Below are 27,485 nucleotides of genomic sequence, written 5' to 3'. Positions count from 1 at the left end.
CCATGCTACGTACACTGCTACCCATTCTTGGTTTAATATTACTAGGTTAAATAGAATCATTAATATTCCTTATTCTGACAATTGTGAATTTGTGTGCTGCTACTTTCAGTTTACTGAGGAGGGAGGAAAATTATGCAGTGCTCAAGTTAACAGACATAAATCTTTATTTTACTTCTATCTTAGATGTGGTCATTTATCAGTGCCTTCCCTTCATTCTCATAAGGCAGCCAATCTTTGCTTCTGTGATCAGTTTAGATCAAAGTAACCCAAAATGGAGGAGAGAGATTCATTTAGTTTGTTTAATTTATGGGCCTAGCCTAGGTGACCTTGCTTAATTTTTTACCTAGTTCCCAAAAGCTGACAGAATGGAGGTCAGGATCCAATGTAGAACTTCTTGAGATATTTTGTCACAAAACAGAGTACTGAGAAAATGAGAGGGCCAAAAAGTGACCCACGGAAAGTCCCACAGCACAATAACTAATCTTATCCACTAAATGCTGACATTCAGACTTCACTAACATTTTTTCATAAAAGAACCAGAAGACCAGGCACGCGTCAAACAAACAAACAGAAAAAAAATGCACAACACAATGAAACGGCCAAAAAGCAGTGAGAGAGGAAAGTTCCTGAGCTGACTGCCACTCTCCAGTAAAAAAAAAAAAAAAAAAAAAGTTTCCTATTAGGTTGGCAATAGATGAAGAAAAGATGTGGGCAGGTAAGCAAATGACAGGAGGTTCCTGCATTGCATAGTTCTAAAAATTGAATAATGGAAGTGACATGATGCTCAGTGTGTCCTGTGAAGTAGGCTTTGCTCCATACCTTGCAGAGCACCATGTCACCAGTCCACCTTGGTATTGCCTGCGTAGCTCAGGAAGCAGTGCTTCTCAAACTGTGGTCTGCGGACAGCCTGTGGTTGGCAGAGCACTTCCTCTTGCTCACTGCTCTCCTTGTTTCCACTCCAGCTTTTATGTCCACTCTTCATTTGTTTGGTCTCTGATCCAAAGCTGATGCCCTGCATATCCCAACCTCTCCACTCAGCCCACAAAGAGCCTTGCTTAATAGCCACAGCAGCAGCTATTCCAGCTGCCAAAAGGTGAAAGGTTTGGTAAACCCCCTCAAAGTTCAGCAATCATCTCTGTTCCACACTTCTTTTTCTGATACTAACACCCTCAAGTTCAAAGGTGAAGGTTTGCACCTTGCAATTAAAGTCTCACTTATGTAAACTCTTCATTACTCACCAGGGATTTCCCAGCTGCTCACCTCTGTGAAGGCCAGCACACACAGATTGCAGGCATTCCCCACCCTCCAGCTGGATCCCACCTGGACTCAAGAGGAGCAAGTCCTAGCCTGAGTGCTCTGCTGATGGGCACAGAGGGATCAGGTGTGGAAGAGCTCACTTGATGTTAAACCACTGGGCACAGAAATCAACAGAAGTGTTCACAAAAATGAGGAAGTACTGCTGTGCTTCATGGGTGAGCAGCGTAACCACTGATGTACAGGTGGAAGTAATAGATGTATCAAACTATCAGGTACATGCAGCCACAACAAAGCAGTGGCAATATCACTGTCAGGGCCCCTGGTTTGGCTCCATCAATAGCCTTGTTTTGCTGGAGCCTTATAAAGAGGAGGGAGGTGTCCATAAATGCCTGTTAAGTTACTGGTTTTGCTATGTTTCCTAAGTCCTTAGGTCTGCCTCTCCATTGCAAACACAGATTATGAAGGTATGCGTGTATATCAGAAGGAACTGCATGTTCACAAGAAAGCCAAACAAAAGGTGAATGAGTTCACATAACCGCCAGTACTCAGCTCTACTAGCAAACCAGCAGTCCCTCACTGACAGCCATGATGTGGGCAGGAACAAGATAAATGCAAGCATAAAAATTCCCTAAAGGAAGAGGCCTTTCAAAACCCTTATTTTCCTCAGCCCAGCTGTTTCCTGCATTCAAGAATGTAGAAATGAACACAGACAGCATATGGTGCATGTGAGCATCACTGGGAGCTTGGGCAGACATATTCTACTGATGTAACATGTCTTGTACTTCACTCGCTAATTTTACTGTCTTCTTTATGTAACCTTGCACACACTAACTTTTGCATTCAAAAACTTGTCTCAAAATATCTTATCAACTGTCTTTCTCTTCAGTAAAAACACACATTCCAGCCTTAGCAAATTACCCTTGTACAAGGTTTACTGGCCTTCTCCTTAATAACAGCAGACAGTGGCTGTCTTAAAGATAAGTTCTTCTCCCCTGTATTTGTAATCAGAACTCTTGGGTTATTTGTCTTTTGCCTGTTTCAAACCCAAATAATTCTCTTAGGAATTTTATCGTATCAGCAAACCTGAAGAATGAAGGATAATTTGTGGTTCTGCAAGGCACTTTTGCTGCAAAGAAGTGAACTTCTGAAATGCAGGCCTAGCCAGAAAACATTTCTGCCAAGGCCAAAGAAGCCAAAGAAAGCAAGTTTTCTAAGGAAAGTAATTGCTGGAGAATTCTGCTTTAACTTCCCTGGAAAGGTTTGAGAGGCGCAGAAATAAATAGAAATAAATGTTTGGAAGAAATGATTCCCTAAGATGTAAGAATCAAAAAACAGCAACCTTTTCCACTCTGTGGTGTCAGAAGGGCCCAGCTAAGACACCACCTGGACAGGTGAATTTTTTCCATGCCTTTCAGATGTGCTGGAAGCTTCAAGAACCCCCTCTTTGGCTGCAGGGCCTTGGCTATTGATGGAGGTTTCACCTCACTCTTTCCCAGCTCATCAAGCCAAGAAGGAAGAGGGGAACAAAAACCCTGGGAATGTTTTCTTCGTATTGCATTCAAAGAGGGGAAAGGGAAATGGAAAACAAAGGAGACTTCATGAAGAATATATTGTAACATGGCTTACATAAAACCCTTCTGTTTCAAACGCTACCTATAAAAAAAAATTGCATGACTAGTCAGAGAGAAAAAAACCTCTAGTCTAAATATTAAAAGTTATACAATATTATAAATGCCGTAAGATAGTTATAAAAGCAACGGCTTTCCTCATCTTGTGAGTGGATTTAGTGTAGACATATGAGACATTTGAGCAGTCTTCCTCTCCTCCTAGGAAAGACCTGCAAATGTTCATCTCAGTCATAATTTGCAACTAGCAATGGCCATTTCATTGAGGGAAATAAATCCACTGAATTTTCATCATTTCAAGGAGCAGAGCAAAGGCCTTCAGAGGAGCGAGGCTGGTGCTCTTCTTGTTGAGCTAAAGGGCTTCAAACCAGTCAATCAGTCACCTGAACACAAATATTCATATTTTGCTTAATATTTCCTTCCAGCATCAGAGTGAATGCATTTAAACACCTGGTGCTGTTTGTAAAACAAAAATCTAAATCTATGGACATACTCTTTATCATCACTTATCCTTACTCCAGCACTTTCTTACTCCACATGTTTAATTTTGATTAGGCACTGGAAAATAGTATTTATTTCTTGCTTTGTGATCTGACAGGATCTCTGCCTGCATTCACGCTGAGGTGAAATTAGAGATTGGTTTCCCCAAAGGAAAAAGATAAAGAAGAAAACAGCTTGTTGGGATATTTCAGGAGTGTAGAAAGGTGGTGAGAGATGCTGGTGTCCCTGTGCAAAGATGGGAGCTCTGGTTTGCTGGGCTAAGCTGAGTGATGTGCCTGCAGATGGGCATGGCCCTCATTATCATGTGCTGATGGGAAACCTGGGACTATTAGGACTTGCTGGAGCAGGTGTCAGACACTGCCAGCTGTCTCTGAGGCAGCTTGGAGCTCAGCATGTGACTACAAAACCTGCCAGGCAGTAAGGAAGTCTTATCAGCTCCTGCAGTCCCAGTTAAGTCATTGACAGGACCTCAAACTTGTTCTAACAGTGTTTACAGTCACTTGACCATCAGGGCTGAGACATAAATAGACCATGACCAAGACATGCCTTCACAGCAGTTAAAGACTGTTGCGGTAATTATGTCCTCCTCAAAACATCCATGCTGTGACCGCTCTCCCCTCCCAGCTGCCATTCATGTCTGACATGAGGGGTGTGGGTCCTTGTGCTAGGCACAGCTCTCTGACCAGCTCCCTGCCTTTTGTCTGGAGAGGTTCGCAACAAGATCCAGTCAAGAAGAATCTTGTCAGAGAAAGTATTAGGATGGGAATTCAGTACAGAACTCCTCAAAATGCGCTATGTTACATGTTTGTCCTCTGGACAGGGAGCAAAGGAATCCAAAGCCAACCTCTTTCTTGTCTGCTGATTCAGCAGGAGAAGCTCTGAGCTTTGCAAGGTGTCTGTTATTTAGCATGGAGCACTGTGAGTGACAGGTTCCTTGGAGAGAACTCAAGGGAAAACAAAGGAAAGAGAGAAGAGAGAAAAGAATTCTTGGCAAGCAAGATGAAAGGTTGGGCCAGGTCCCAGGCTGTCATTTAGCCAAATATGTGGGACAACCTTCTTTTGCCTACAAGTCTGCTAGCAATTTGCAGATCAGTGTTGCAGGTAGCCAGCAGAACTGTCAGTCTCCAGGCGCTACTATTTTTTGGTCTCTGTTTCCTTGGTGAAGTTTCCCAAGCAGCACACAACTTAACCCAGCTCATGAGGGGCAGTGACTGCTTCTTGTTCTGCCAAAAGTTGCCTTTCTCCAGAGGACCACGGGAGGAGGGTACCTGAGCCATGCAGATTCTCTACATTTGGCAAGGTTTCCCCAGCATCCAAAAAGCTGAATGTATTTTGTTGTTTTTAACAAAACACTTGAAATTCCCCAGTAATTCCTTATTCTTGCAAAAGCAAGTAGAAAGTACCAATTAACGTGGTCAGGGGATTATTTCAAGTAGCAAGACAGGTCTTTCAACCCCACCAGAAGTAACATTGCCCCACAGACCCCGAGGAATTAGAGAGCAAATACGAGCAGCCTGAACCCTTGCAGGACCAGATCTGAGCCAGAATTGCAGTCCTCACTCAGAGAACAACTCTCAGGGCATGGTTTCATGTTCCTCCAAATCCAGGGTAATGGCAGGACATTGCTGAAGGTGCAGTCCCCTGACCCTACTTGGACATATTCCCATCACTTCATTTTTGTTGCTCCACTTGCCTCAGATTGAGAGGCAAGGATATTGGTTCAGCGTCCTAACCCAGCAGAAAACACTCACCAAAAAGAAAAGGCTTCCTGAGAATTGGATTCTGCTTCTGGCCTTACCCCAAAACTTAAAGGATGGTCTGGGGAAAGGCCAGGGGTTAAATGCTTAACAAGAATCCAGGGAACTGGGCTACAGAGTGACTAAATCAGCTCATGCCTCAGTTTCCCTTCCTTCAGTAGCTGTGGTGAATATCTATCTTTGAATGGTTGCTGAGAGGATTAACATCTAGGAAACACCCAGTTTGTACAGCATAAACTCTCTTTGTACGTACAAGTGCTTTATGTTAATCTTACATTGTCATTACAATTAGTGAAAATATTTTGCCCATTTTAAAGATATCAGTAATGCAGAAAGCAGAAATCCTTTACTCAGACATAAATACACTCCCTGTTCAGCTGAATGGTGATGGAAAGTTTGGGAAAGGCACACTGCAATGTGTATGCATACATTCATCTGTTTGAAAAGAGCTACATTCTTTAGCATTCCCTGGCTCGCATACATATAATAGAATAACTATTTAGGAAAATGTGACTAACAGAACCAGCTATGCAGTGTTCACATCTGCTAATCCTTTGCTGCTCAAGTAATCATCTTCACTTGCAAAAAAGATTTATACTATTTTGGGTGCAGGCAAAGAGGAGCTAAGGCACTCCAAACTTCTTGCAGCTGAAACCCCAAGGGAAGCATTACCTTAGCATCCCCACTCTGGCAAGATATTCTGACTGAGGGATCCCATTTGTGAAAGTGGGTAGAATTATGTTGGGTAGCTCAGAGAGGTATAAAACAGTCAGAGGAAAGGCTTGTAGCTACAGTATTTACCATATTGGGTGATGCCTGTTGCTCTATTATACTTGCACAGCTTAAATAACGCTGCTTACTTAACCACAGCTGCTTTGCAGTCCTATTTATCCTGAACTCATACACACATACACACACACAAACTTCACAGTCAAAAACACCAGCTGAAAGCTTGCCTTGTCCCTCTGAAAAGCAAGCACCCCTCAGCCTGAGATGGATTTCTGTCTCAGCTCTTCTCTGCTGGAGCTGCTCTGAACTGACACCAGCACACAGCTCAAATACAGCCACATACATGCTTGTGCTGTATGGATTGCCAACAACAGGGAGAATGGGATGGGACAACTGTGATAAGGAGAGGTAAAATCAGCAAGGAAGTCTTGAATTGTTGGATGATTATTGAAAATAAGCACCAAATGCTCAGCAGTCTACTTATCTGCATTGCAATAGCATCCCTAGATCCCTGTAAGGATTAGGACATGCTCACTGCTGACTGCAGCCCTTACCTCAAACTGTTTCAGTGCTGCAAAACACCCTGTGGCAAACGGCTGCATCGCCCCTGGGTAGAAATCCATCTGTAATCCCACCTCCTTAGGGGTCAGCTCCGGTGTGAAGGCCCAGCCAGCTGGAATCCCAGGGGTGGAGAAGTTGAAGGAAGAGGCAGGTGGATTTTGTGTTTGGTTACAGAAAAGTGACTCTGCAGGGACCACAGCCAGCTGTGAGAGGTCATGGGAGCTCCTTTGAACCCTACAAAGCATGTGTGTGTGCATTGGGTGGGGTGGACAGAAGTTGAATTAAAGACAACTGAGTGATCTAAAGCCCTGAGACGTCCCTCTAGAGCTGCAAGAATTGGCTTTTAAGCATGACTTTGCGTTAACTACTTCCACTGGTTCTTGATAGTCTTCTTAAAGCTACTCTTCTACAGTAAAACAGTCTTCACCCGTTCTTCTCAGTTTTAATCTGTAGTTATTCTCTGAAGGTAAATCTAAAGTCTTTGCAGCATGTACGCTTCAAACATATAGTTAGGAAAGTCTGATGAGACTCTGGGGACACTGCACAGCTTTTAGTCACCTTTGATGGCAATACCTACCCTCTTCTCACAGATCCATCTGTGGATTCTGTCACAGTTCTTGTGGTCAGAATTTGGTCAGTTATTCTGAACAGCTGCCTTTTCTTTCTAGTTACCCTTCCAAAGAAATATTTCTTTCTATTCCCAAATGAAAAAAGCTTTCTCCCTTCCAAAATGGCTAAATGTTTGTGATGGACAGTATGTTGGACTAGTTTCACTAACTCACTTAAGTTTCTGTGCTCTGTAGCAATCTAAGCAGGAAAGCAATTAAAGCTCCGAGAAGTGACTCTTGATGCAGCTTCTTTTTCTAATAGATTCATTTTAATTATTTGCTTTTCATGTCTTTTTTTTTTTTTAGTTCATGTTAGAGATCCTTCTGAGTCTCACAAGCCTATATTGCTGACCTCATAAAAGGGCATATTCATCATATTCGTGGATGAATAAATAGGCAAAATAAATCCTCTCTTAGATATGTCAGCTATATACATATGGTGTGGTAAAGGTTGAAGTGAACCCAAATTTGTGCCAAGCAACCCTCAGAGCTACTCTCTGGGACACACTGATCAAGGTGAGTATCAGTACACAGAGAGAGAGACAGGTGCATGCACTCATGTGCATTTTACAGACCATACTGCCTCTAGGTTGGAAAGCCAGCAATACAAAACTGTGCATACCCACTTGGGACAGGAAGTGAAAAACTATCTTTAGCTGAAATTGTAGTGGAAAGGAAAGGAGATGAACAGAAGGCTGTTTATGTTTGTGTCTGCATTCTACGAACACTGATATGGGACTGTCTGCAGTGATGAGGAGTTCCCCACTCAAGGTCAGTATTTCCAGCATGGTCTGTGCCCTAGCAAGAGAAAGGACAGTTGTCTTTTGCTCCAGCACACTGTTGCACAAATGCTCAAAGCAGTCACTAAGGTTGGTGGTGATCACAAGACGAGTGAGCAAACATGATTCTGTGTCAAATAAATTCCAGGGGATTTCAAATCCATTCTCTGAAGGCATCAAACTCACGTGTCTTTAGGGAGCACCTCTTTCTTTGTATGTTTGCAGTAATTTCCTGATCCTGGTGCAACACATAGCCATTTCCTTCCTGAGTAGCATCATCCTCTGGGAATGGAAAATTTCCTCCTTTATCAGAGCTTGACAGACAGCAGAGTGATTTGATAATACTGATTTGTTCCCTGCTGCCAACCCCACCTAAACACTGCATCTCACACATTCCAGGTCAATGTTTTCTTTGAGCAGCACTTTGCACTGTGCCCCAGACCTCCTAGGGCCAATGGAACTTGTCCACTAGTTCAAAAAAGGTTAGTTTATAGTTCTTCTCATAGGACAGTTCTAGAGAAAACTTATGGGTTTTTTGTTTGTTTTTTTTTCATTGTTTTATCTGTAAGTGTTGGCATTAGATTTATTTACATCACTACAGAGCAAGGTGTGTAATCTTGCAGGAGAGATACTTGATAGGTGACATTTTTTGGCCAACAAGTTATCTACAAGATCCCATTCCAGGATAAATGATGGTTTTGACAGAGTGCTTACCAGAACTGTTCTCTGGTCTCCTCTGCACAGGAGATCAGATTAGATAATCAAAACAGTCCTCTGTGAACCAATATGAGAGGTTCAATTCTCAGACTCCTCCAGTTCTTCATTTCTTTATTCTACATAAATTGCATGAAATCACTGTCAATTGTGAAGGTAGACATGTCGCAGAAGAGATGTACAATCATCGCTTCATTAGCTAGCCTGGTCACCCAGAAAGTGAGAACCACTGTAACTCATTCCAATGGCCTGAACCAGCCACTATCCTGAAAGACTATTTATATTTGCACACTGCAGGTGACATCTGTCTCAGCTCCTATCTGCTCTTCTCATCATCTCCTCCATGCATTTACCAGATGTTGGAATGGAGGCATATACCTTTTCATGAAACCGTAGCCACCAGGCTCAATCAGCTCACATTTCTCCAGATGTTTTGTGATCTCATCACTTATTAATGTTCCTAGCTAAGTTAGCTCGACTCTAGGTCAGGATAAGTGGTTGTAACCTCACCAACCAGTTTTGGAAGAATTCACTAAGACTGATTTTTGTTAGTTACCCTTAGTTACCCTCCTCCCCACACTCATCCCTGTGGAGCTTTTAGTTTTGGACATAGATTTCTCCCCAGTCTTACAGCCATTTCAGAGGTGTAAGTCAGCAGAACTTCCCTATTGATTTGCTACGAGCAACATGAACTCTGTCAATCATTACAAGGAATAGATACATGGATAGCTTCCAAATTGACAAGATAGTTCTGTAACGATTTGCACTGTCATAGTTCTGTGCACGGAAGAAAGCTTTCACCTTTAATTAACACCCTGAAGACCCGGGTGGATAAAAGCACAATCTCAGCAATTGCTCGTGCAGTTTTTCTGCTCAGAATTTTAAAATTGGGCCCAAATTTTCCATCAGCACCTTACCTCTACAACCATTTCTTTTGAAAGTTACTGATTTTGTCTACACATACTTCATGAAATCGGTGCCTAATTGCATGTGACCATAACAGAAAATTAGTCAGGAGTAATTCTGTAATGTGCTGCAGGCTACAAAGTATGCAAGCTGAAGTGTAATTTTGAGGATCTTCAGGAATATTGTGGCACATAAACAGAGCTAAAACAGAATTTTTAAATACATAAATTCTTATTTAAGAGTGGGAGATAGATAATACGGTGGATAAAAAAAATCAGTTACTGAAATAAAGGAATGTTGTTAAATTATTCAGATTATCACTTATTTTTGAACCCCATGTGCCATGCCCATTCATACTTCAACATTCCTGGAATCACTTATTTACTGCCCAAGTCCAGGGCTTATGTCTTATTTTCTTCTGCAGCTCTAAACAGACCGCAAATCTTTGCAAGCATGTGGCTCCTTTCAACCAAGCTGAGAAAGAGATAAACAGTTTAAATCTTCCACTTTCTCAGTCCGTGGCATCTTCGCTATCACAAATGCAGGGAATATCTGCAAAGTGCAAATTCTTTGGATTATTGAATTCCTCCTGTCAGTCTACTGCGATTGGCTTCTTTTATTTTTCCCTCAAGGCTGTGTGCGTGATCTTTATCCTTTAGTGTTTGACATTAACTTGAACTGAGTAATTGTACCTTTGAACAGGAATGACACTGTTGCTGGCAGCTTAGTAAAAAATATGAAGCCAAAAGCAATGAAAGCAGGGTTTTCCTTCTGTCCCCTTCACTCCATGTGCGTGTTTAGGAACAGTGGTATGGTGGAGCTACAGCTGCCTGCCAGCACCATTTTTACCCCCTTTTTGAGTTTGACTTGCAGCATACTCAGTGACTGAAAATGCAAACACAACACATCCCTCAACCTATACAGCTTCTACTGCACCCATCATAGACATGTCTGGGAGCTCTTACTCATGGGAAAGAGACTATCTAAGTGTATCAGACAGATAAAAACCACTCTTATTATCTGGCATTACATGTTTTTCCAAGGAAGGTGATGGAAGTTTTCAGCAGCTATGTCATTTTCCCCTGATTGTTTTAAACAGGAAACAGAAATGCTCAGCTTCAGGGATCAGCTTTAAGTTATAACTGAGCTTTGGTCAGATTCCAGCCTGATCCTGGAGTCCCAGCAGCTGACTGTCCTCCAAATCAAAACCATTCTCTCCCTCTCTATGTTTTCTCGGAGCATGAACCTGCAAGCTGCAACGCCTGTCCACCAGGAGCAAGGAAAGCCTGGAATATTTTCCTCACCAAAAGTATACCTGAAGTCTCCTGGGAGTCTGCGGACACGGTTTGTGCATACTTTCATTACACAGATCTGGAGTGACTGCCAGCTTGCATGGATGCCCTTACCCAATGCTCAGCATTTCAGCAGAAATAAAGCAAGCCTCCCAGAAAAGACTCATAGCGTTTCCAAAACACAGATCTCTCTTCTGTCCTTTCCCTAAATTGCAGCTCAAAATTTGTGCTTATGCTCCCCTAAATAGCTGAGATTCAAGTCAAATAAAGGTAGTGCTGTTTGTTTTCAGCTTGCAGACGCTAGCTAAAGGAAATGCTGTAAATTACAGCATGAACATGCCACACCAGTGTGAATGTATAGCTGAGAGCTCCCCGGCCAGCTTGCAAATGCAGCTGAGAGCTCTTTGTTAAGTGGGAAAAGCAAAGCAACGTAGTTGTTAGAAACAAACAGTCATGTAAGTTTCAGGACTTACCCTGAGTCATCCCTGGCTCCCTCATCTTGGGCTGATGTTTTCATCATTACAGCAAACTTTAAGACACTTTCTGTTTCACAGTGGCTTTAGAGTTCCTTGGTAAAGAAAGCAATTCCTTTCCATCGCTGAGCAGAACATCCACATCCTCTGGTTTTGTATTGAAGATGATATTTCAAGGGGCAGCAGGGGGAGGACGTTTAAAACCAACTTCAGGCTCAGTAATATCGGAGGGCAGACGACTAAACAGGCACTGAAATGAAAGCAAACTACCAAGAAGGTCTGATTTTAGCCTCTCTTCTTTCTACTTCCTGTATTTATATGAATGGGGGATTTCAGGAAGAGGCAGTCTTTGGTGGTCAAGGGTGTGTGTGTGTGTGCGTGTGTGTGTGTGTATATATTAGAAAGCCATATTTAGTAGTGAAGGCAGGTTAACCTTATTAGAAAGAAGGGCCTGAAACTGTCAGCTTCTACTTTGTTTCTCTAACTTAAGTAAATACAGGGGAGTTTGTTTTACAGACTGCAGGTATATCAGTAGGCAACAGAGCATGGTGAACTTTGTAAAGGATTTTATAAGGCAGCAAAGCATTAAGTCTCCGTCTGCAAATTCCTGAAGCATGTGTATTTCTATTGCTTGAGTAACTGGAACCAGATGGAGCTTGGAAACCTTTATATTTACACAGGACCTGGGAAAATGAAATGTCTAACACAGGCAGAGGACATTTATGCAAAGAAGTTAATGCAGAAGGTAATGATAAGGCTGTAAGACTGCTAGTAAATGAACAGCTGTCTGTTTGACCTGGAGTTACTTAAGTGGTTGAGTAGTTTGCTGTACTGAAAACCCAACTGAACGCAGACCAGCTGTGGAGGCTGGGAGCTGACAGATGTGCTGTCAGACAGGGCTAATGGCACTCCTGCTTGGCAGCTCTATTATTCAGGAAATATTTGATGTTGGAAGAATGCATAATGGAAAAAAGCAAAGTAGAAATATGAAGCAAAGAAAAGTAATTGCTTGGAACAGAGGAGATGACAGTAACTTGTTTCTCCTTTTATTTTTAGAAGAAACTTCTCAGCTTTCTATTGTCCAGTAAGTACTTTGCCATGTAGCCCACCTTAGAAATGGAAACGTTGGGCAGCTCCCAGTGTATCCGCATGAGAAACTTATGTAGAACACAGAACTTGTTCTGCTAGCTTGAGCTTGGAGGAACCGGGGAACCTTCCTGTAATCTAGACCCATTTGTGTAACTCAAGATAAACATTTCTCAAGGGTTTTTCAGTCAAATATTGTGTTGGCATTGGGAAACCTGTCTTCTAGCTTCCAGAAGGATTTCTCTTAGAAAATCAAAGAGCTGATATAAAGGCTGCATGATGGAAAATCCACAACCCTGCTACAGGCGTCTTACTGTTTAATTATCAGTATCATCTAGATTTCAGACCAGACATTTTGCCTTACCTAGTCTTAAGATTTCTGTTATTGTATCTCATTATATTCTCTTTTACTAAATTAAGGACTTCTTCGCTCGAACTCATGTTGCCAGTTAGACAATTACAAACTAATTCAATGTTGCATTTAACTCTTAAGCAAACTGGTTGGCTGAGATTCACTCATCCCTCTTTGCAGGCTTGTCATATCTCATGAATCTTTCCGGTAGCTGCAGTACTGTTGGTTCTGGGCACAGAGATCCAAGAAGTACGCTCCAAACTTGTTCTCCAGCTTGTCGCCTTTGAAATACACCTTGGGTATTAGCATAAGAACAAGATTCTAGATACATTCCACAAATTCAGCCCCACGCCACCATTTCATTTCCCTACATTGCAACCCGGCTAGGACTGGGATACTGAGTTTACCTTTGCTTATCTGGGAAACAAGGGTAGAAAGCTTTAAGGGTGAGCTGTTCTGCATGAACCTACTCAGATGGAGAAATCTGTGCTTACACAAAGATGCAGTCATCCTAGGCAAAGAAATAAGACCCTATAGATGCATAAGATCAGTTTTCAGCAAGCGACAGGCATTTCCAAAAATGCTGTCAGGCAGGAAGTACTATTAAAAACACAGGAAAAAAATTGCAAAAATACAGAATACAAAATACAGTATTGTGGTCTTTCAGTTTGACATTATTTGAGAAAAGCTCTTTTTTGCTTTCTTGTGAAAACTTTCACACAATTCATAATGGTACAGGTTCAGAAATGTGAAGTTTTGAAAGTATTTCTGTTAAAGATAATGGGCAAAAGTTCTTGAAAAAGACTCTTTTTTTCCCTCACAAATATGTTAGCGTCTCTGCAATATTGTATAAGCATTTCTGTAAAATACATAAAAAATGGAAATTAGGACGAATTTTAATATATTTTTTCAGAGCTTTTCTGTGTGTTTTTTCTTAAGCCAGAGATCCGACGGGCTTGGAGTGAGACGCTGTGTTGTAGGATCAGGCTGTGGTACACAGTTGTACAAAAGCTACATGACAAACACTGCAAAACGGCACTTCTCTGAGATACATCCAAGCCAAACAGGTTTTAGAGAAAACTTGGAGAATTATTTAGATGTGACATATTCATTAAACTAATTTTTAGCCTACAGATTGCTGCAATATCAGTGTGAGCTAGATGCAGGGGGGAGAAATTCCTGTCCTTTTTTAAGGCTGATTCACCCCTTCCATCTTAAACCACACCATTTGGCCAAGTTGAGAAGGTTTAAAAATGAGAGAAGCACTTAAGTGCAGTTTGGTTTTATTGAAGTGCTTTCAGCACATGCACAGATTATGTGACATTTCTGCTTTTCACACAGTAGGATGCAGCTGCATCATGGTATATTCCTGCAGGAGCTGTCATGCCTCCTGTGTCACTAATCCATAGATTACGTGCCTTTTATAAAGCCTATTACATAACAGGTCACGATGGGTCATGAGGTCAAACGTACAGGGAATTAAAAGAATGGTACTTTCTACAGCCAGATTTTGATTCTTGGAAGTTAATTCTGTAGGGAAGAGGAGTCATTTCCTTAGAAACACCTAGCCTAGCATATACCAAAGAATGAACCCTCGTGCAAAAGTCAAAGAAAGCAGGATATTGCTTTTCTCCACTTCACAAGGATTCTCCTGTAAATACACAAAAACACAGTGGCTAATTACAGGTTTTATACAAAAGCATGCAGTGTGGCTATGGAAAATAAGGTCAAAGTTTTATCTCTGTCACCTGGGGTAAACTGGCAAAGAGTATTAATGGGAAGACTCTTGCCTCATGAATAGTTAAAAAATATAGTATATGGGAGTAAGGTTCCTTCTTCAAAGAACTGAGTTTAGAAGCTTTCCTTCAGCCCAGAATATACAGCATACAGAGACTGTGCATGTACCCTAGAAGTCATAAGATAGCTGTATGTCTGCCTTTTGGAATAGGCAATCAAGAGTAAGTGGGACTATTTTTTTTCTCTGCTATCTCCAGAGCCTAGGTGTCTGGGAAGGTGAAATAGCACTATGGGGCTTTTAGATCATGCTTCCATTCCCTTTTGTCAGCATTCAGCACCCAATGGGAACCTGATGGATTCCACTGTACCATGGGGACAAAATACTGGATAAGGATGTTTCTGAGATTGCCGTATTTGTTCTGGATTGATGCCTCAGTACAGCAGACGATATTCTCAGCAGACCAAACGTTTCTAGTACCAAAAGAGCAAATCTTGCATTTTGAAATTGCTGTGGATCAAACTGATACACTTGACTCACCCCAAAATGGCTTGATCCAAGTGATACTCCCTTGAACAGATGAAAATGTGGGCCTTCTGTCTTTCAGTGTAGCAGAGTCCAGATTTCAGCAAGAAAGTGCAGGCACATATCCTAGCTGGGTCCTGAAATTTTAGATTTTCAACAATAAATAAGAGAACGCTTCACACGGTCGCATCACCTGAGAAAAATACAATCCAGTAGTTCTTGTATAATTTATTGATAGTGTACATGTGTTAATAACATAGTGCATTACCATACTGACTGCTAGATTCTTTTATAAATGCCTATTTAACTATTTATTTTTAATTTTCCACAACAAAAATAATCAAATATCATGCCAACATTTTGTAACAAATTATCACATTAAATCCATATGGATTTCATGACATATTCATCTGTACAAAGGACCCCATATACACAGAGCATTCACAGTGCATAAGGTCACAGTCATTGAAAAAATAAATAGCATGATAAATAGAATTTTGTTATTTACAGTTTACAAACTCATCCCTTTCTGTTTTCAAAGTAAGCAGTTCTAGAAAGTTTTAATAAAATTTAAAGAGGTACTGCACCACCTAAGGGTGCACTGCAAATGGCTGTAAGTATGAAGCACAGGGAAGTTTAAAAGGTTCAGAAGTTATTTTAGCAATCGTAAATGATTTCAAATGCCTGCTTGCAATGGAGGAGATAGCAGGTGCCAAATTCTGCTCACAGTTCCACTGATGAGAATTTGTGCCAACTATCAGGACAATAATGAGAGCTGGCATCGCTCCCAAGAACGTGAAGGCAAGAATTTGGTCATAACTTCACTGCAGAGTTTCAGCCATTTGGAACAATGATGCTGCTGGGGAAGCAGACTTGAGTGTTCTCTGTGTACCCAACCGGTATAGGAATGAAGGCAATAATCTTTTCTGCAAAATCCTCTGAAAAGAAGCATCACAATCTTTCCAGAGACTTTATCTGTCTGGTTTTGATATATTCTGATAACCTTTAGATTTTGTCATAATTCCCTATTGCTATAAATCAACCTTTATATTTGTTTTTCAAGTTTGCCAAGATCATCTCAATGATAAGAGCAACAATCACATACATTCTTTGTGCAACTAAAAAAAAACCAAAGAATTAAATTCAAATTGGTAACTCTTGTAGGAAAATACCAAGTGACCCTAATTTCCTACACTCTCTCATTTATTTCCAAGGTTTACTATATGTCAGAAGTATGGTAGGAAGCAGAACATATGATGTACAAAGTGCCACAATCATAACACATCTCAGCCTGTAGAGAAGGAGCTACACATATTTCAAATTTCAGGATAGGGATGAAGAATCTCACAGGGTGAGATCCCTTCTGAAGCTTTCTCCAGGGAGAAAATAGGAGGACATCACACATGGGGAAAGAAATTGCATGCTCAATTTATTCACATTGAGGTTTTTCAATCTGTGCACACTAGGTCAGGAACTAGAAAGCACATATCAGTTGATCAACATTCTTCATCAGAACACTTGCATACAGAATTTTCAGAATAGTTTAAGGAAGTAAAAAGGGGTAATGGGGGGCTTGGTACAGAATTGGTACAACTAAATGCTGTCATTTACCTGTGTAACCATCATATAAATCTCATCACTCAACAGACTGAAAAATCTAGACTTCAAAGAAATATAAAGGAAAATATGTAGCGAATGTCTGAGCTGCAGAGCTTTTCTTATGAGCGCTTAAACACAAATAAGTGAAGGATCTGAGCCTTGCAGTGACAGAATATTATGTCCAAAAGTGATGCATTTCAATACTTGAAAAAAAGATTCTTTGGTTTCACGTGGCTATCAGTGTTACTTTAGTGTCTGCTTCATATTACATTAGGTCTGCTCTTTCCTTGGCATGGATGATCAGGCAGTATTTATACAACTTAAAGCACTCTACAAAAAAGAAGAAAAAAAACCTAGCAGTGGTACACAAATAAATAACGTTACGATTGCAAGAAATCCAAAAACGGAAGACACCCAGACTCATGTGGGATTTGTGCAACTAGAGCAAACACACAGTAAAATCAAGTGTGTACAATTAAAGCACAGCCACAAAGGAAATCAAATAATAGTCTTCCCTATCATTGCTGTATAAGTATTAGACTTGGAAAGACATTTTCCATTTGCTTACACATTAGAGGAATATTTACTAATATAGTCTAAAACCAGAAACTAATTATATGTTAGTCACAGCTGCAGCAAGCATACCATAAAATAAAATTGGCACGCCAATGACTGAGCCAGGAGAAAGGTGGTTGACTGCCATACATGTTGGGAAGACTTAAGGTATTCAGCTAGACTGGACTTCAGCCTACAGCAGGTCATCAAACAGTCATTTTAAGATAACCATAACTGTAGACTACTGTTTTAGATTTAGACAAATAGATCCCTAGCCTGAAATATTTATTTGGGCAATATTTTCCATGAATCAGTGTGACTCAGAGTACCAAATCTGAACTTTTATGACACAACTTTATAATGCAGTACGAGAGTTACAGTCTGTAGAGAATCAGACACTTCTGACTTCAATGGCAACACTCCCATGCAGTCACTATAGATAGGTCTGCGCTCTGTGGATCTATGTGGGACTGTACTACTCCTGTGGAACTGTAGCACAGAAGAGCTGCTAGAAGCTCTGCTTGGCCAGCTGTAATTCAGTTTTGATGCCCTGTATACCAGGAAAGGTACACTGTTTTGAAATCTATGGGACAGAGAACCAGTTCTCCTCTTATTCATGAGTGGAAATCCACAATGGTGTCAGCAGAGCAGAAGTCCATAGATTCTGTCCAAACCTTTCAACTTGAGTGAGAATTAAAAATTGTAGACTACAAAACAAACATGAGCGTGACAGAAAGCCCAAAAGTCATGCTCAGCTGTCATCAATCCAGCAAGGCACTTAAATATATGTTTAGTTTTAAGCATGGAATCAATCCTCATGAAGTTAAGCTTTGCTGGATAAGGGCTATGTCTTTCTGCATCGTATTACTCTTCAGTGTTAGTAGGCTGGCAATTTTCAAATCGCATTCACAAGCTTTCTTTTCACTCTTGAACTGAATGTTAGCTTAGACAACACTGTGACATACATTCCAAACTCAGACAGCTAACTATTGCAACAGTCAGTAAAACAAAACGGCTACAAAATTTTCCAAACCCAATCTGAACACATGCAATATAGAATTGTAGAAACTTCAGAGAGCCGAGTGCAAATCATTCCTTTTCATCATTGGAAAATGGCAAAATTTGAAGTAGTTTCCTGACACAAGCAAATTATTTTCTGTACACATGAAAGGCACTATTCCGCTAGTACTCAGCAATATTCTCCTGAATTACTGACACATTCTGAAGTGGGTATCTGACAGACAGCAATTTGTCAGTTAGATCTTTCTCAGTCCATTCAATTATCTGCATGGCTTGCCTATAATTACCATCTTTCTTTATTTTAGCATATTAGTAATGACTATATGGGGACTCTAACTACTTCATATGATCATGTGTCATCAAGGCCCTGATACAGCATCTAATAATTCTTTGGCAAACAATATATCCCTGGTCACATGGTTGTGTCAGAGGAGAATCCTACTAAAGTTATTTATAATGATAAGCATGGCACGATACCTGTCTTGTAAAAGAAGATGTGTATGAGACTGCTTCGGAAAATGCAGCACTGCAATTCAATATAAATCGTCCTGAAATGTGGTCCACAGTTTAGGAAGAGCTATACAATGACAAGACCTGCTATGCAATTTAAGGTCAGCATTATTTTCCAAGACTGCCTCTTCCTACAGCAGTACACTCTGTTTTTTGGAGCAGGTGATATTAAATTTAGGAAAAATAATTTTAAAAAATGTCTCAAGGATTCATGGCATTAGCAAACACAATTTCATGCATTTTTGAGCTGGGGATCAGCTGTGATGGAAGAAATTGGTGCCCCTAGTCTTTTAAAGTTACCTGGCTCAGAAATATGAAGATACAGTACAATCTGCTAGATCTGGCACTGTAAACATCGATGCCCTCATCAATGTCAACTCAGCTGATCACTAGGCAGGCATTCAGAACTAGATTTTGGAACTACTATTAAGTAGTAGTAGTAGTAGTGTAAATACATCTGAGTTGCCCAAACTGTGCACGGAAGAGCAAACGTTTGCTTGTAGGCAACTAGTTCTGTAAGCCCAGCCTCTATCTCTGCTCCTTTCAGGTTCAAATATAAGCCATCATGAGAGTATCAGCAGCATATCGTCATTCTGAAAAATAGCAGAGAAGACAGTAAGAATAGAGACGGATGCTCCTACAGCAGTGCACTTTCACAACTCTTCTGCAACAAAAGACTCAAGAATGAAAATGAATCTCTTCAGCTTTGCTGCTATACTACAGCAGAAATGTCTTGAACGCCAGGAAATAAGGTCATCTACATGCTTGAGGACAAACGTGTTTACTGTTATTCTTGGCTATTCAATAAAGCATTTTAATAATGCTGTACTTATTTCCATCTTAAGATTTGTGTAGTTTAACTGCACAACTACCTAATTAAGGTGAAAAACCCTAACTGGGTACTAATACTGACATTGATTACAAAGTGTAAAGCAAGTAACAAATATATCGCTCCTTTTCCTGTAGGATTTTATTAGAAGGATCCAATTCCTAAAAAAGCTCAACAGCAGAATTCATTCTTTAATTTGTATCAAAATAGATTTTAAATAGCCTTAATTGTAAACTCATTTCCTGGTGTAAACAGTGTCCTACATGTGAGCTGGTTGAACTCAATTATTTAATCAGGTATACTGAGACAAGGAACTTTTTAATTTAGTTCTTACTCACTAAGTTTCTTTAGTATGTTCTCAGTGACACAGTAATGGGAAGTTTTATATATAGTCTTAAGTGCAAAATATTAATATATTTAAAAATGTATCAACTTTTAGTTGATAGATTTGTTTTGGTTTATAAACATTAAAAAATTAAAAAAATCTATGTATAAAGTTAACTGTGCTTCTTTAGAAGATCTTTCACTCATATACTGTTTCAAAGCTTAGTAGCAATGCAAAATATGCACACTGTCTTGGTGATTTGCAGTCTTATGACTACTGAAACGTGGAATGTTACCGATTGTTTTTAATAGTCTGGGCCAGATCCTGCTGTCATTTACATCAGCTATTCCTTATATCAGGTTTATGCTAGTGGACAGGATACCAAAATCTGGCTTCTACTGGGGCTTGAAAAGAAGTACACCATATTTCAAATTTGTATACAATCAAATCAAGGATCATGGTCTCCTGATAGACTCTTTTATCTCTCTATATCTTATCTGCAATACTGAGTGTCAGACACCCATCTTCATTAAGCTTGTGGAAATATATAAAGAATGGAGAATGCATCAGATTCTTGACTAATGAAGTAAGCTTACTTCCCTCAATAATCAAATTAAATTAAATCATAACCAAGGTGGGTTTTATTGTCAGACAATCTGGTTTATGTCTGGATTCTATTCTCAAATGACAGCAATAATTGATAGTTACTCAGCACCCAGTTGATGTTATTTGCTTAGTTTCTTCTAAACTTACAAATGAGCTTACGAGGGCCAACGCAAAATGTCTGTCATGGTGTAATATTCCACCAATTTTTGTTTATATTTACATATACAGCATTACTCATTAATGATAAAACAGATTTTTCAAGTATGAAGTTCTGCATGTAATTCTCTTTTTCACTATGCAGACAGTCAAACTTATAGTGTGCATCATCAGAAGTGATACAACATACAACCATTTCCTCTTCTTTCTCTGCCACACTGTTCATCTTCTTTGAAAAGAATGATAAATATTCAACACTGCCATCAAAAACTGTCACTGCAGTTTCTCTATAAGCAGAGCACTTGAAGGGGGAAATGATGTCCTCAACAGTGCATGCCTGATAAGTACCTTAGACTCTCTGGTCCTATAGTTGAGATATTTTGACAAAGCCGAGAAAAGTTCTGAACTCGACTCCTTTCCTTCCATGGAAAGTAAATGTCAAAAGCAAAAGAACTATAAAGATTTTTCTCCAGTCTTCTTGTTAGCCTTGTTGGTAGTGTTTGATTGTCTGCAAAAGGAGAATGAAAACAACAACAGAAAGTCCCATAAGTGGGGACATTTGAGAGTACCGCATAAAGTCCACACCTCTTCATGACTGAGCAGCAATATCCAAAGAGGAGTTAAATGCTTTGGTTGCCTTGAGCTAGCATGTTACAAGAAAGGTATGCTTTCCTTCCACGTAGGTAAAAGTGCTTGGTAGCTGATGAAGCAGGAATGACACTCAAATTACTGATGGAAGGAAGGTAGAAATGTGAAATGTCTCCTGTCATTTACAGCACAGGTAATCAGAAGCGCAGTCTCTTTCCTTAACAGTTGCTTAAAGTCCTTCTCGGCACATAGGGAGGTTGACAAAGGTGAAGACATTAAACTCTATCAATATAGAGAAACACAGGAAAACAGCATAAAGAAACAACACATAGATGCCTAATTTCTTGTCAAGTTTCCATTTATTTACATGGATCCCAAACACCTGCAAGAAAACAAAGTGTTAGTTAATTAAGCCTCAAAGGAGACTTCTAGAAACAATTGTAAGCTGAAAATGACAATGATCTCTTCAATTAGAGATCCTGGACCAAGATAAAAATATATATTCTTGGCATTTTACAGATTTTAAAAAGGCAAAATATTTCTTTTTTTAAATAAGAATGTAAGAACCCAATCCAATAACTCAAACTCTGGCCTTACTCTCACTTGCCTGAAGAACCCTTTACAAAACATTAAATGGACCCACTTCAAGGCCACTTGAGTTCATCATGCAACAGAGAAACAAAACAGGCCCCTGGGTGCTCTGTTTCAGGGCATACTGCATTTTCAGTACATCAGGCACATTCTAGTTAGGCAGCATTAATTCCCTGCTTCATTATGAACTAGGGAATACACTGAATATGCTTCTCCCTCCAACGCTCTGTTGTACACCCTTTACATCCCAGTTGAACACAAGCACCTAACGTTCACTCTTTCAACAGCTCTAGAAGAGTTTCTTTGACATTTTACTCAGCTCCTGAACTAGGAAGAACTACAAGCAGTAAAGCAATTAAATTCACATGAAGGTGCTATGAGTTTCTGCACTGATTTTTGCTATGGGAAGGTCTGGGGGAATTAGGGTATCCAGTAGAAAAAAATCAAGACAGTAGATGGTTTGAACTCAGATGATATTGCTGCAAAGATTCTTTTCAGAAATCCCTGAGTTTCCAGCATAGTAACATCTGCATAATCCTCCCATGTATTCAGAAGTGCTGGTTACCAATACTCATGCAGCAATATCAGATACAAGTGTCTAAAGAACTTTTTTGCTCCACAGGCACCATGCAGCACGGCACAACTGGAGATAGGAAAAGTAAAGAACAGGCTCCCACACCTTATATTAGCAGATACACTAGGAAGTTAGTGGCAAAGCGAACAGATCTGGACATTCTATCATTTAACACATGCACAGGTGATGTGAAGTTTGCTAAAATCTAGCTGTGCAAGAGTGTAGCATCTCCAGTGATGATCCCCTCCTTTAAAAGGGTCTCCGCAGGCAGTGAAAGATATAAGTGGGTATTTTTATACCTTTGGGATTTGATTCTTTCCACAGATGGCTCTCTGGGAGTCAGCAGGATCACAGTACCCTAAGTACCAGCAAAACTGACTTTTGAAGCAGAACTACTGTTTCACCTTAACAAGTCAGTATTATAAAGGTGAGTTGTACTTTACATGCCTATTCAACATCCTGACGTTCACAGCCCTCACAGACCAGTCATTGTTAAGGTTTTGGTAACAGTGCATTGTTAGTCTAGGCTGGTTTGAAAATCAGAGATGGGAGGATGAAAAAAAGGGAGGAAGCATACCTGGGTCTTCCCCAGCACAGAGTACAGACAGACCTAGGGTATGCAGCTGGACACAGGACCAGAGGAATACTGAAATCAAAGGGATTTATACACTTCTAGCAACTCTTCTGCACCAAATGTCAGATTTCAGTCCTGCCACTGGAAGACAATGGCAGTTATTCTAACTCATGGCATTACTATAAGAATAGTACTTTAAAAGAATCAATATTTTGGGGATGATGAGTACTTCCAGTTTTTCCTTGTAGAGTACGTGAAGTTAATACCTGATAATTATTTTGCAATCAGAATAGTCTGAAGAGTCACATTCAGAAATACACTAATACTTACAGTCAGTGCCACTGATCCTAGTAAAAGTGCAACTGAATAGACCAGTCCTTTACTGTTTATCTTAACCTGTGTGAATTAAACACAGAGAGAGAATAATTCTTTAAATCACCCAGAATATGAAAACTTTGTTTTAGAGATCAGAAATAAATTTACTGATTCATGGTAGTCCACCTTCTGCCTTGAACTGTGACTGACTGCCTTCTTCTAAACTATGCAAATCCACAACAGATTTAAAATGGAGAATGGGAACGTTAAGGATTTAAAGCAAATGTGTAAGGAATCCCAATTCTAAAAAAAGAAAATAGCACGTATAATGGATTTCAAGTTAAAAGATCCTCATGAGAGAAAGAGATGTTACTTTCTAGTAGTTTCTAGATGTTGTTATTGTTATCTTACAAAAATACTAAGGTACAGGGAGTCAGATATGCTTGAAGTTGTGCAGTGAGAAAATGACAGTGCCATGAAAGATATATATGGCCTTATTATCTGATACAGATTGTAATGTACTTCATTTGACAAATTGGGAATTAATTGCAGTTGGTGGAAGAAGCATTGCTCCTGTAACTCCTGGCAAAAAAACAAACACAACACCTTATTTAATAACCAATAAAATGCTAGCACTTGCTTTGTTAAATCAGTTTTCATTTGCATGCTTTCTTTTTAGGATATGATGGTGATTTTTTTGTTTGTTTTGTTTTAAATAGAGAAAAGAAAAACATTAGAAATACGCTCAGTATACATACAGTTGATCCATAATCAATTGCCATGGTCTGCAAACCCCACGGAACACCAAGGCCCACCAGAATGTCAAATACATTACTTCCTATTGTGTTGGATACTGCCATGTCACCAAGGCCTGCAAAGAAAAAGCAAATTTCAGGTGAAAAAAAGAACAGAATGAGTGCTCTGTATCCAGAGGAAATTAAAGAGGACTGATTGGCATTGATCCAAGTCCTCCTGGACTGGCTAGAGCATCTGAGGCAAGGAGACAATATTCATAATTAGAAATTATATTTAACGTTGGCTGACATCTCATTCTGCACCAGTTCTAAGGAAGGCAGAATCCTCTTCCTCTGCTACTTCTCTTTAAGGACCAGCCTTACTGCTGAGATACTTCTACAAAATGCATACCAAGAAAGAAGAGGAACTGTCATGTATGGGACAAACCCTGCAAATAGTCAGAGCACACAGAGCAGAGACAGACACTCCCAGATCACAAATACAGTCTCTATTTAAAGGGAAAAAGAAATATTTCAATCCATTTCTATGGCAGTACCCCTCTCTACTCTTTAGATATCCTTGTAGCCATTTTTTTTGATTTCAAGTACTGCAAAAATGTGTCCTTCAATGAGACCACATGCTTTTCCACAAGCTACCACTTAGCTTCACTTTCAGAGGAAACAATCCTTAGAGGAGTTTTACCAAACATTAAGAAAGAATTAATCTAAAGCAGCCGTCTGTTCATTTAAAAACATGTTCTCCTTCTGTTCCTTCAAAAATCTGTTTTCTTGGTACTACATATGGAAAGCTAATCTAGTCAGAAGGCAGTTCCGTAAGAATCTTGAATACTTCTGTGAGACTCAATGCTTTTATGAGATTTTTCCTGCACACAACAGATAATATAAGCTGGAGAATGAAGCATCTTAATTCTTAATTCTTTTTAATCAAGCAACATTTAAGAGCACTACTTCTATCTCAAAGGTGGTACATTTGGGTGCTTATCATTTCAGAACCCCTGCTGTTTGCCCAATTATGTGTTCTGGAGATCTCATTATTTGGAGAAAAAAAAAGAAAACAACAAAACAGTGCAGGGATTGGAGTAGTGAAAAAGAGTAAAATCAGGACAGGTTCTTATTCTACTGCAGTAGAGGAGATCATACTTTCAGGTTAATGTTTTTCAACAACAGGAAGGCATGTGGCTACAGACATTTCTCAAAAAAGGAAATGTAAAAAACTTTCTCAGAATGTTAAAGATACATGAAAAAAAGTTAAAATTTCAACTGAAAACTCAGTGATGACATAACCAATATTAATCTAAAACCTCTTCCAGTGCTACTTTTCATACATTCCAAAGGGAAGGAGATTTGCCTTTTGATGAGAAGTATGCTTGGAGCGACAAAGTTTTTGCTAGATCATCTTAGACTACTTAACTTCCCTGGGTTCAATAAATCTTCTAGAAATCAATACAAGTTCTATATGGAACAGTGCTGATTAGCATAGATTTCTCAATAAAATTTTGTAATAGCTGATACTTCAGTTTTGTCTACTACTTCTATCTTTTTATTCAGACTGACACATAGCATGCATGAGATATCTAACTGTCAAATGCCCATCTGGAATGCTAGGCTGTGCCCAGTTCCAGTGAGTAAAAGGTAACAGGACAGGGAAGATGTTTTGGCACACAGTACTTAGGAAAGTGTTCTGTTTTTTCATCTGGGCTCTGAAACAGTACAAATAAAAATAATTAAAAATAACAAAATTGCACTGAAGAAGCAAATCGTAGAGCATGCAGGTAGGACCACAGGTATCCTTCTGCAGATACAGTACCTTGTCTTGCAACTATTAAGCTGGCCATGCAGTCTGGGACGCTTGTTCCTGCAGCTAGGAAAGTAATGCCCATGATCACATCTGGAATCCCAAGGGTGTATCCAATCACAGTCACCTGAACGGTAAGGAAAAGAGATAAACCTGTCAGATTTGGAAAGTCTCCTCAATCCAATACCACTGTAGCATACTCTGATCTCTGTTGTAGATCCTTGAAGAATTAGACTCAAGATCCATGTCTGCAAATGAAGTAATGTGGAATAACTAGCCTAAAATCAACCTTGTGAAAAAAAAAAGTACCTTGGACATAGACTTCAGCATTTCTGAGCAAACAGTAAACTCCACTTTCTGTACTTCTAAGAGGACGTACTGATCTTTTAAAGAGAAGCACAGACATGGACTCAATCTGTGGTTTTGTTTTTATTTTATATCCAATAATAGCAAAATTGTTATTGCTTCTTTTTGAAAAAGGATTGGAATCAATTTATAACACGATGCAGTGTCAGAGACATAAGGAAATTATTATATTCCAGCACATGAAGAAGGAAACTCCTTTTCAAGTTTTTCAAATAACTCCTGATATAATCCCAAAGTGAGCAGCTCCGGCTATATTTTCTCCTGAGAGGCCAGATGCAGCTTTACAACTATTAAGGGAAGGGCTGTAGCTTGTAGCAGAGCTCTTGGAAAGGACAGGGAACGTTATCTAACTGGAACATCCAAAAAAGACTGAAAAAAGGTGAAGAGAAAAAAAAACACCAACGGGCAACTGAGCATGCAAAAGAAACAGCCCTGTGAGAGTGAGAAGACCAAAGCAGGAAGACAGCTCCTTCCTTGCAGAGAATACCAAGGGTGAGAGTCTTCAAGTTTCTATGCTGTCTTCTTGAAATAGCTTGTCAGCCTCATGCATGAGGAAGACTGGACCCTTTGCCAAGGAAAAGATGTACTTCAGAAACCCACTCACAAACCTTCGTATTCTCAAAGGCAAGTTGTAGCTCAGAAATAGAAGGAGGCATGATTCTCCTGTTGTAAATGGTAATACTATAAGGTCTGGCAGCATCTTAAAAAAAGAGGTGTTGCAGCCTTGGAGAGCATGTCTTGTCTGTGAAGGGACATCTACAAATGGAACCAAGGAGCAGAGCATGGTCTGACAAAGGACATATGGTATGAAATGAATGTGTAGTTTTGGCACTGTTATACCAGGCAGAATGAGTGGCTGGCATATGGATCTCTCAACCTTCAGAGACAGGAATTACTTTATAGTGCAAAACATTATGTATCAAGTGTGTATTAAAAACAGAAGGAAGCATAAATATAAAGCAAATGTCTGACACATTTGGAGAAGGTATGAATGTTCTCCACCCAAAAAATATTTTACAAATAAGTTCAATAACAAAAAGTCTTCCATATATACAACTATAAGAGTATACATATGGCTATGACTGTGTATGTAGCATATACAGCTATATGTTCTCCAGAACAAAACAAGATGACTACTTCTTCACTGTATTTTCCTTTAAAAAGAAAGCTGATCACAGAATTCTTCGGCAGCACATCCTACTTATCTTCTAGCTACAGGTATAAACAGCTGTGTGGGTTTGCATCTTTTAGTGCAGAAAAAGGTAACCTTCTATGTTTTAAAAGTATAGTTCCCACCACAGAAACTAGACGAGGAGCTCTTCTATTCACTTAATGTCACTTTAAATTCACTTAACTCTGACTGAAAATGTGAACTTGATAACCTGAAAGAGGGTAAAAAGAAAACATAAACCTATTTAATACTTCCA

General features: G+C 39.7%; 2 protein-coding genes and 1 long non-coding RNA gene across 7 annotated transcripts in view; 1 reads left to right on the top strand and 2 right to left on the bottom strand.

The window, feature by feature from the left end:
• The window catches only part of RIN3 (Ras and Rab interactor 3), a 55,743-nt gene extending 43,883 nt beyond the window's left edge, over nt 1-11,860 (bottom strand). The window contains exon 1 of one of the 2 annotated variants that reach the window (XM_042814945.1): nt 11,203-11,860. In XM_042814945.1, the coding sequence (XP_042670879.1) occupies nt 11,203-11,249 (47 nt within the window). In that variant the 5' untranslated portion in view covers nt 11,250-11,860. Of the gene's footprint in view, nt 1-6,423; nt 6,597-11,202 lie in introns of those variants that run through there. The other variant, XM_042814946.1, reaches the window with a different exon arrangement.
• The window catches only part of LOC122158324, a 60,710-nt gene continuing 43,838 nt past the window's right edge, over nt 10,614-27,485 (top strand). For all 3 annotated transcript variants that reach the window (XR_006168206.1, XR_006168207.1, XR_006168208.1), the window contains exons 1-2: nt 10,614-10,781; nt 22,578-22,680. This is a non-coding gene — a long non-coding RNA (uncharacterized LOC122158324). The remainder of the gene's footprint in view (nt 10,782-22,577; nt 22,681-27,485) is intronic.
• SLC24A4 (solute carrier family 24 member 4) overlaps nt 14,965-27,485 on the bottom strand; it is an 86,817-nt gene continuing 74,296 nt past the window's right edge. The window contains exons 14-18 of one of the 2 annotated variants that reach the window (XR_006168204.1): nt 25,705-25,819; nt 23,901-24,013; nt 23,158-23,223; nt 20,849-21,470; nt 14,965-15,037 (exon numbers count right to left, since the gene is read on the bottom strand). Coding sequence is in view for 1 of the 2 variants with exons in the window: in XM_042814949.1 (XP_042670883.1) it covers nt 21,318-21,470; nt 23,158-23,223; nt 23,901-24,013; nt 25,705-25,819 (447 nt within the window). In the remaining variant the exon portion in view is untranslated. Of the gene's footprint in view, nt 15,038-15,113; nt 21,471-23,157; nt 23,224-23,900; nt 24,014-25,704; nt 25,820-27,485 lie in introns of those variants that run through there. The other variant, XM_042814949.1, reaches the window with a different exon arrangement.

Source organism: Centrocercus urophasianus, unplaced genomic scaffold (genome assembly GCF_019232065.1).
Source record: "Centrocercus urophasianus isolate 14NV4802_14NV808 unplaced genomic scaffold, USGS_Curo_1.0 seq_14, whole genome shotgun sequence".
NCBI classification, from domain to species: domain Eukaryota; kingdom Metazoa; phylum Chordata; class Aves; order Galliformes; family Phasianidae; genus Centrocercus; species Centrocercus urophasianus.
The sequence above is the reverse complement of the archived record's forward strand: the minus strand, read 5'-3'. Positions and strand labels throughout refer to the sequence as shown.